The sequence below is a fragment of the Rhinolophus sinicus genome, chromosome 1 (genome assembly GCF_057876585.1).
Source record: "Rhinolophus sinicus isolate RSI-liver-muscle chromosome 1, RSI-T2T, whole genome shotgun sequence".
Lineage (NCBI taxonomy): Eukaryota > Metazoa > Chordata > Mammalia > Chiroptera > Rhinolophidae > Rhinolophus > Rhinolophus sinicus.
The window spans coordinates 181,418,493-181,428,966 of NC_142501.1; the positions used below are offsets into that span (position 1 = coordinate 181,418,493).

At 38.5% G+C, this 10,474-nt stretch overlaps 1 protein-coding gene across 3 annotated transcripts in view; it reads right to left on the reverse strand.

The window, feature by feature from the left end:
* The window catches only part of CENPE (centromere protein E), a 64,846-nt gene extending 55,206 nt beyond the window's left edge, over positions 1–9,640 (reverse strand). For all 3 annotated transcript variants that reach the window (XM_074322870.2, XM_019738884.3, XM_019738883.3), the window contains exons 1-9: positions 9,486–9,640; positions 8,023–8,114; positions 5,977–6,066; positions 5,744–5,862; positions 4,901–5,020; positions 4,401–4,482; positions 4,172–4,239; positions 4,029–4,094; positions 477–528 (exon numbers count right to left, since the gene is read on the reverse strand). In XM_074322870.2, the coding sequence (XP_074178971.2) occupies positions 477–528; positions 4,029–4,094; positions 4,172–4,239; positions 4,401–4,482; positions 4,901–5,020; positions 5,744–5,862; positions 5,977–6,066; positions 8,023–8,114; positions 9,486–9,541 (745 nt within the window). In that variant the 5' untranslated portion in view covers positions 9,542–9,640. The remainder of the gene's footprint in view (positions 1–476; positions 529–4,028; positions 4,095–4,171; positions 4,240–4,400; positions 4,483–4,900; positions 5,021–5,743; positions 5,863–5,976; positions 6,067–8,022; positions 8,115–9,485) is intronic.
* Between the last annotated feature and the right edge of the window lie 834 nt (positions 9,641–10,474).

The following is a 10,474-nucleotide window of genomic DNA, read 5'->3' on the forward strand; positions in this document are numbered from 1 at the left end:
TTCAGGTCTGTTTTAAAGTTTTCTTTATTTCAGTCTTGTGTAATTTTTGTTGAGTTTCTTCCTATGTATTACATCATTTAAGTCATTATTGTAAATGGAGTCTTTTTATAGATTAAATATTCTAACTGGTTGCTTGGATTATGAGTTATTAATGTCTGTATATTAATTTTGTACCCCATTACCTTTCTGAATTTCCTTACTAATTATGAAAATTTAGGTGATTTTCATGGTACTCTCTTGAGCTTTCCAGATATACAATCCCATCAACTGCATAGTTTTAGTTTTTTAATTGCTATTTTAGTAGCTGAAGTAGATAATTAGCTAGATACATGAAGCAGCTTTTTACATTAACGACTTCTATCATAAAATTATTATTGCCATTACTTTAGTAGTTTCTAAAATGCATGGCCGCACTTTTTATTCTGTAAAAGAACAGGAAAACATTCAGACCAACACATTGCATGAGTTTTCATTACCTTCAGCACCTGTCTGAGCAGCTCTTTCACTGCCTGCAAGATCAACGAAATTCTGTAAGATAGGTGAAAATAAACCTTTAGGAAGTGTAACTTGAAATAATAAAATCCAAACAACCGAAAGAACATTTTTAAACGCATGGTTTATCTGAAGACCACATCTGTAGCCCTGTCTCCCACCCCACCGTCTAGGCCTTCCCTTTTCTGAGTCAAACTGATCTCTATACCTTGTTCCGTCTTTATAATGTATCCTCCATAATGCTGCCAGAATAGGTTCTCTATTTCCTACACAAAGCTCAAAACCTTACCATGGTGAATATGATTCTTTATAATCTGGCACCTGTGTTGCTCTAGCCTTATACCTATCTATTACTTATTCTTAAATCTAGATGAACTACTCCCTATGCCCTAAACACCTCATGTGCTTCTACACTTCTAAACACAATCAATTGCCACTCCCTTTCAGTTAGTTGGAATGTTCTAGTACGACCCTACTATTTATTCAGGACCAAAGGCAAATGTTACAGCTTCAGAGTAGCTTTGCTAACTTTATCTTTCATCCCCCACACCATGAATGAATTGCTCTTTCAACTGTGCACCTAGATGTTTAAAGATATGACATATTCTTAAGAGTGCTGAGCTAGTCATTTGTGTCTCTGAATACACTGTTGATTCTTTAAAAGCCTGGACCTCTCTTTCATTTCACAAATGCTGAAAAAAAGTGACCGACTGTATGTTAAGTGCTAAGGATACAGCAGTGAACTGGACAATATAAACTGCTCACATATAACATATTCTTCATAGGGTGGGATGAGGAGAGGAGGAAGTTGGTGGGAAGAGAGAAAAAGACAAACAGGTAAGAAACATATCATGGTAAGTATAACACAGATATTTAAGGAGAGTGCTAGAAGTGGAAAGAGGAAGGGACAGAGGTTCTTTGGATTGGGTGGTTGGGGAAGACCTCCCATTAAGCTAAGAACTGAAATGATAGAGAAGAGAGAGTCAGCTATGCAAAGACCAAGGGAACCATACTCCAGAATAAAGAACAGCCAGTACACACAGTCACAAAGCAGTAATGAGCTTTCTATTTCAAAAAATAGAAAGGGCGACATGGCCGAGTTGGGTAAGTAGAGCTAAGACAAGACAGGGTAAACAAGAGCAAGAAGTCTGGATTTTCTAGCTGTAATGGGAAGCCATGAGAGGGCTTTAAGCAAGAGTGACATGTCTTGATTTAACTTTCTGAAGGATCAGCTATGGCCCTTAGGTGGAGAATGGACTGGGGGGGCGCCAAAAGTGGCAGCAGGGAGCCCAGTTAGGAGGCTGGTGCAGGAATCTGAGTGTGAGCGGATGGTGGCTTGCGCTAGGGAGGTAGCAGCGGAGAGAGTAATAGTGGAGGGATGGCCTCTTTATTTTTTAAATCTCAGAGCCCAGTACTGTGCTCACAAAATGGTAAAAGCTCACTAAATATTCTTAATGCATTAAAATAAAGTCAGAGATTTATGCTCAGAGAAGTCTAATCTTTCTTGTAGAGTATCTACTACAGATGACCTAGATACATGACAGGGCAAAGTGGTGACGAAGGCAGCATAAATTAAGGTATAAAGATGGGAACAAGCATTAGTGTTCAAAGACACTAAGAGGCCCAAGAAATCTGTAAGAGAGAAGGAGCTCATGTGGAGCAGTAGGTAAAGTTAGCTTGGTCAAGAGTGGCCGGATCTGGTCTAAGGAAGTGACACAACAAAAGCCGTGCTTAATAACATTGGAAATCTGCATAACAAACAGAAGAAAGGAAGTCCAGAGTCATAGAAGCCAGGTCTGGGAGAATGATAATAGTAATGTAAGAGAGATGAGAACCTAAATGAATACGACACCCACGAGAATGATGAAAGATGGAATCAGTAAGAAACAGTGATAACCGGACAAAAGGGAAAGCAGAGAGTCAAAAATGACTTGGGTTTCCAGCCTACATGACTATGACGATGCTGTACTACTAGAAAAAAGGAACATTCACAATGATAGGAAGACATTAATTTGGCTTTAGATACGCTGAAGTTTGAGACAACAGTGAGACATACAATTATAATAATCTTTGGGAAGACATGAATTAGAATTCAGAGACTCTGGGTAAAATAAATATTTGGCCATCAGTAACAGAAACAAGAACAGAAAGAATGTCTGGGAGCAAGCACATGATGTAAGAAAGGCCACAGAACATCTTGTGTTTTTACTAGGAGGGTAGGAGACAAGAAGCCACAAAAGGGAACAGAGAAAATGCCCAGCTAAGAGAACCTGGATATTATCATCACAGAAAGGTCAAGAGACACTCAAAAGCTACCTCCAAAGAGACAGGAAATGACTCTTTGGAAAAGACTTCTTCCCAAGAAGATACTAAGAGTCAGTAGGAAGGCTGACCAGATAGCATGTATGGTTCTTAGACAGAGAATCAAATTATATGAGAAAAATCACCAAATGGATCACTGAATATATCAAGAGTATTAGAGCTAACTTAGGAGAAGTTTCGTAGTGCAATATCACAGGCCAAATTTGTAAATCAAAACAGAAGTTAGCTTTTGTGGTTTTTTTGTTGTTAGATCAAAGCAAGACTAGTCTACTAAAATAAATTTTATTACTTGTACAATAAAACAACTGAGGTGAACTAAAATGAGGTGTTTAATTAAGACTCTGATTTTTGAAAACCTGAAAATGAACAAGCATATAGATTTTACTTTTTCCCCTGAAGTTTTCAAATCAAATACAGTAATCTTACATCACATCCCACATCAAGCGAAGGAATTTAGACCCTGAAGACAGAGAATAAAGCAAAAATGGTAAGGAACAGGAAAGAAGCATGTAGAGGGAGAAATGATATATGTGCAGCGATGGGAGGTTTATTTATGTGGGAAAAAGAAATGTTTGCATAATGCTTATAGTCACTTATTCAACAAACAGGTAGTGAATATAAACTATGTACAATGTGTTGGGGCTACAAAGATGAAGGAGATACCATTCTTCCCTTCAAGGGATTTATAGTAAAACATTATGTTTAGAATATAATATATATTTTCTTATTATACTTAAGAATGAACTTGAAGGTGATTTATTTTTAAACCATTCCCCCTAGGCTTTTATCTCGCAAGTCTCAATTCTATTAGAATTGAGGTGAGACTAAGACAAAACACACTCTCCCACCACCAGATTCTAAGATTACTTTAACTCTTAAATGTGTATGGAAAACAAAAACAAAAACAACCCCTCCCATTTTATCCCCCCAACCCTCCTTCATTACTGGTTAAGAGAAGCCTCACATCCCACAGTCCTTATTTCTAAATTTTAGGAGATGGCAGCCATAACATAATAGGAAGAAAGAGCCTCTGAACTCTTCCTCCATTTCAGCTAGTAATTTCACGCTACAGATGGCACTAGTTATACTACCACTTTATAGATGGTTTTAACTATTTAGTTCCGTTAACAGTTCTTATGAAACCAAACATTCAGCAGCTGAATTAATTTTGCTTTGGCCCATATGGTACATCATCATGGTTTATCAATACTCACCAAATGGGACACCTTGACAGATCCTTCACAATTCGAAGGTTCACCTTTTTCTCTACTTTCCAAAATCTAGATGGAAAAGGCAACTTGTAGAAAAATTACTGCATTCTTAATTGGAAAGACCAAATGGAGAGAGAATTACCTACCATCCTAAAAATGGTATGAGAACGACTGCTTCTTTGATTCATTTTTGTAATTCCATAATGTCTGTTCTCTGTAAAAAACGAGTCATATTTCAGCTGTGTACATTGAAATCCAAAGGAAGGCACTAACCTTTATTTTAGCGTAAGAATGAAAAACGTGTGATTTGAAGCCTAATTACATTCAATTGAAGTTTCTACAAGTGTTTTGAAGGAATACAAAACAAAGTCTTACTTTCTCCCTTTGTGATCCACTTCAAAGCCATTTCTGGTGTATAAACAACTTCTTCTGTGAGATCAGACACATACACATTCCTCTGAAACAAGTTTTAATTATGGGAAGAGGAGAGAAACAGAAGTCACTTAAAAGTGTGCATCTCAAAAAGCAGGTGCCAACGATAACAGAATTCAATTTAGAAGTTAAAAGTGCAAAACGGGAGCTACAGGATGAAAATAACAAGTAAACCTACAGTTTACTGCCTGTATCGAAGCTCACCAAATTCTAACCTGAAACTTCCATCTTGCTCTTTTAGGCACTTACGCCAAATTACTACAGCTGTCAGTATTTAAAAACTATACATGTTGCTTAAAAGATGACCTCTATAAACGCTAAGAAAGAAAACAAAACAAATGAACAATAAACAAACCATAGATACAGGAGACACTTTCAAAAATACAGAAACGGCAGGGAAATGTTCAAGAACAACAATCCCAATAGGTAAGTCTGCTACTCACACTGAAGTCTTCCCGAATTACTAAAGGCTTCATTTTCTGAGTGTTACAGAGTAAGTCTGTGATGGTTTCATTGTATATCTCCATGTAAGACACACGTAAGAGAAATTCCCTGTCAGGAAACTAGAAGAAAAAAAATATGTAAAAACATCAGAGATCATCCAGTTATGAAAACCTACTACTGACTGCCTAAGTGCTTAGAGTAAATATTAACATATTGTTTGAGAAATTATCTTGGTAAAACAAACAACAACAAAAAAATCCCCTATCATTCTGGACTGACAATAATAAACACAAAAATATATAAGCAAAAGCACTGGTTTAGAAATAATGAAAGTATAGTATCATAGAATTAGCAGAGTGCCTAGTCCAACTCTATCAGCTCAAAATAAGACCCTATCAACAGATGTTCAAAAAGTATTAAAAATCACTGAAATAATACTGAAAAAAACTAATTTAAATAATACCAACTATTAGGTAACTAGGCTGCCTTATCCAGCCCCCTGCTTTCATCTAATTTTTATTGCTCCTTGGTACTCACTGGTGGTTGAACAAAGGTAACGAGGAACTAACCATTCTGATAACACTTTCCTGTTCCTTAACGCCCACTCTGTGGTGGGAGTATTACTGCTTCAGGATTCAAGGGAAGGAATGAAAAGAACTATAAGCTCTATGAAGTAAGCTTATGGGGGAAAAAGTGAGTCTATGTCACGCCTGTCTTCTTTCCCCACGGATAATCAAGAGAGAACTGTAAATCTACCTCCTTTCATCATTACAAGAGAACACTAAGGTCGCTATCCTATTATGTTTACCTGTATGAACTAGAAATTTAGCTAAGTTGTTTACCTTCTTAATTTTTTGGAAAATGTCATGAATTGCTCTGGGTATTACTCCCAAGTAATCTTCTGAACCCATCATAGTGTATGTTTTTCCTGAAGCAGTCTGCCCATAGGCAAATATAGTACCTGCAAAAACAACACACACACACAAAGATTAAAAATGAATCTATAGTGTGTAAAACTATCAATACTTGCTAAACAGACACCCCGGACTAAAATGTTTCTGCAGTGAATACAAACCATTGTAGCCTTGGATGGCAGAATCTATGATTGGTACCGCTATTTCTTCATAAACATTTTTAGTAGTTTCATTGCTATGAAAGACACGATCTAAAACAAAACAAAAAAACAAGAAGTTAAACCAAAAAATAAACTGCATTTGCATTCCGAATTAGTAGTTGCTCAAAGAATAAAATTGCCAGTATATGGTATGATAAAATATTTAAAACACAATATTTTCTTCAACTTCTTGGTCTTCTGAAAATGTACTTCTCTATAAGGTAAAATGTATCAGTCTTCACACAGAAAAATACAAGTCAGCTATACTCTGTGCCTTCAAGAGGCAGTAGAGCATAGAGGCTGACTGAATATGGAGGGCTGTAATCAGATTGTCTGAAAATCCTGGTTTTGTCACTTACAAGCTGTGTGACTTTGGGCAAGGTCGTTGATATCTCTGTGCTTCAGTTCCCTAATTTGTAAAACAGACGTACTATATCATCTTCCTCAGAATTATTGGGAACATATGGTTAATACTTAGGAAATGAGAACAGTATATAACCTATCTAGCAAGAAGGCCTACCTCAAACTAAACCAAGAAACACAGACATTTGGAAGAAAAATACTGAGAAAAGCTGAATTTACAGGCAAAAACCAGTTGGCAGTCTGCTAAGTGCTGGGTTTAGAGTAGCATTTGCAGTGATGAGTTCACTAGTCTAGGATGCGGTTCTCTGCTTTTGTTAGCATACTAAAAATGGACCACTCTTTCAGTGGTAGCCTCACACTAAAAAGCTCACAAGAAATGGATTTGTGAATCAGGAGGGAAATTACCGACCTACGATGAAAAATTCAATGATCACACTGCTTGTACCCGGACCACTCATCTGCCCTGTCAGCAGAACTATATGGAAAACCAAAGTGCCATCTGAAGGCTGCTTAGGCGTCATGATTTCTGAATAAGGAGATGGCAGGATGATTCAAATCTCAATGCCATCTACTTCAGATAAGTGGATGAGCGAAAATCCTCTATGGGCATATATGGCTATTGAGAACCTGTAGTACCCAAGTCTGAATGCATCCCTTACTCTTGGTTTTATACTCTCTGCCAAATATTGTTTTACCTTTATAAAAATTATGTTAATACTCTCAAACAGTCCTCTCCCAGGAATCAGTTTCTCTACTATACATCTTTGCTCCAGAACCTTGTATGTTTTGTTAAGGTTTTCTAGCTTAACACTAATTTGACAACAAAATCACTTTTACTCCTAAGGTTGTTGAGAGGACCTCACCGTTGCTCTGTGGTACCTTTAAAAAGGGAAGGTACCTACTACATTGTATCTACTGCATGGCCTTGCTAGAGTATTAAATGAATGGATATTATGAAGTGCTCTGAACACTGGCACACCGGCAGCGCTATATACATGTTAAATCAGTACAACAATCAGCCTAGTAAACCTTTAGGGCCTCCAACTCTCTTTGTCCTAGCTAGCTGTCACTTATATGGCAGGTCCTAATTCAGGGTGTCATTTCAGACATCAGGACTACTTTGTCGCCTTCTATAAATTCCCACAAAGCTTATGTCACCATAAGTATAATTAATTGTGAATAGCTTTTTTTCCTACTATAATAAGCTCCAACAAAAGCAGGGGTGGGTCCTTGTTGTATCCTAGCAGACAAAGAAGTAATATCTTCACTATTTATTCTCTAAAGGGATTTCTAGTAAATAATTGTGGAAAGAATATACTAAACTGAAAGACCTTAAAGATGACTTGACATTATGTAACATATTTTAGCCTCACGGAATTTTAGGCCACAAATACATTAATGAATAAGAGGAAAAATGATAGTTTTAGTCATAAGACACTCTTATTATAACTGTATTTCAAACATCAACTTATTAGCTTACTTATCATACATGATGGATGGACAATTTTTTAAAGTTTCCACTGAAGCAGTTTATAGAAGGGTTAGTCTCATCTTTAATGACAAATTCAGTATTACTGATAAGCCTTTTGTACTCTTAATAGAAAAAGAATAACAGTTTAACTTTTGATGCTATTATAAGCTTACCAAAATTGAAGGATTTACTCCCATCCACTTGATAAATAGCATTATTGCCAGTTTTCCAACAAATTTGGGTATCGTCTCCAAGAGCTTCTTCTCTAAAAGAATAAAACACTGCATGTTAGTATAACTGGTCACAGAAGCCATATTATATGAAAGATAATTTAAAATATTTCACCTGCTGAAGAATATTTTAAAAGATGGTAATGAATTATATCATATATAAGAGAAATATGGAAAATCCATCTTTGCAAGGTCAATACTTTTAAATGGGGTTTCAGGAACCTCCTGCCCTCTAATGGGAATTTCCTTCTGAAGCTCTCCACTCCCACCCTCCTACCCTGTACTGGTACCAACCTATTCTCCTATATGAATCCTAACTCCACACAAATCAACTACCTGAAGATTCCCACGAGATAACAGATTCAACCTCTCCCGTGCTTGGAATACCCTGACTGACGTTTCCATTAAGTAACTTCACTATTTGTTCATTCATTCAAAGTGTCAGGAGTTTCCTGATACCCGTCCTGCCTCTCCCCCAACCTGTCATTTCATTGAAGGGCTATGACTCCTCTAGAAAACACTCTCCACCTGCCTATTATAACACTTGTTAAGATGTATTGTAATGGTTTATGTAGCTGTCTTCTAATGCATTAGATAATATGCTCCTTAAAAATAGGAAATGACCCATCTTCATATACTCATTAAGCACCCAGTAAAATTTAACAGATATTTCTCAAACACAAAATATGCTAGCATTCTGGGGCCAAGGCCAGTGACACAGATTATTTCTTCCCCTCCTTGTCTTTTCTCTATACCATTTATTACTCCCGTATCAACGTTTAACATTCAGTATTTTTCACTTTATTTTCTGCCCCTCCCCCCCCCCAGACAGGGCAACTATGGCAATGTCTGTTTAGTACAGTGCACTGTACTACAAAAATCCACCATGGTAAATATCAGTCATTCAACCTTCTGAATGTTGAATTCAGTCATCGTCTGAAACAGTCTTGAGTGCCTACTGAATACAATGCAAAAAGACAGACTAATCCTCCCTCTCAAGGAGCACCCAGAAAAGAGGGAGAGACAGTTAAGTGTAAAATGACTAACTTAACTGATGAGTGCCAGTAAGGATCTTTCCGATACGACTTCCCTGGGGGGTGGGTGTGGTGGATTGGCGCAGATGGGGTAAAGGCAGTGCAGCTCAAGGTTAAGGTCGTAAACGTCAGCGAGACTAGGTTATATGTGATTTAAAAGAATCCTGTAGCTGGGAAGTATCTTCTAGATCTCCGATCTTTCCCCATCACTTTATGGAGAAGGAAACCCAGGCACAAAGTGGGTAAGCGGCCGAGTTACTAAGCAGCAGTGACCGGAAGGAGCAGCTCTGGGAAACGCCGGGGGACTGACCCCTCCGGCTCGGCCGGGCTGGGGACCGCAGTGGGGACCTGGTCTCGGTCTGGCACACCTACCTGCTACTGAGGGGCCGAACCCGCACACAGACGGCGACCGCACCTTCCTCCGCCATCCTCTCAGGATGGGTCCTAGAGAACTGGCCAAGACCCCCGCAGCCGGCGCTTCAGAGCCCACGGGCCACCCCGCCTTTAAGTTTAAATTTTCCCAAACGCCGCTTCTGATTGAGCCGCGGCCTCATGACGTCATGGGCCGTTCCACCGAGCGTCTAAGCGCAGGGGGCGCGAGGCCGGCGGCGCGACCAGGACTGTAAGGTGGGGGTGGGTGGGTGTAAAGGGTCTGAAGGAGAATGGGGTTGGGGTCGCAGGGAGGGATCCGAAAAGCACCAGGGGACAGGCTAACCTGGCGGTAGCGGAAATAGCTATTATCTGCTAAAAGCCACTGAATTGCAGGCATCCATTTGCAAACACCATCCTCCACCCCATCCTAAAGGAGTTTGCAATCTATAAAACGCAAGGCAGATATTTTTTCCCCCACTAACAAGATAGAATCACAACCTTTAAAGAATCATACTATTTAAAAACAAGCAAACAAACAAACAATTAAACAAACAAAAAACTACCCTCACAGTGTCCAGCCCGGAAACATGAGTCTTGTGCTTAGAAACTCTGAGGTTTAGGTTTTTCCTTTTTCCTCCTGTTTCCATTGGCTGTGAATTCCTAAGAGGTGATTTAGGGAAAGAATTATTGAACACTGGAAAAACTCATTTAGTAATAAGGTGAAACTTTCATTAATGGAATTCGCAAAGTGATTCTAAATAATTCTTTCCCAGAAATAAGAGTTAAACAAAACATTTTAACTTTCATGGCTGTAAGTTTTTTTAAAAAGAAAGGGTTTATTAGGCCACTGCTAGCCAAAAAAACACACACAAAAAAACAACAAAACAAAACAAACGAAGAAACAAGGAAAACCCTTAATGGGGGGGGGGGGGGCATGAAGCCCAAACCACCAGCAGCATGCTGGGAGTGTGCAAGCGCTTTTAAACGTA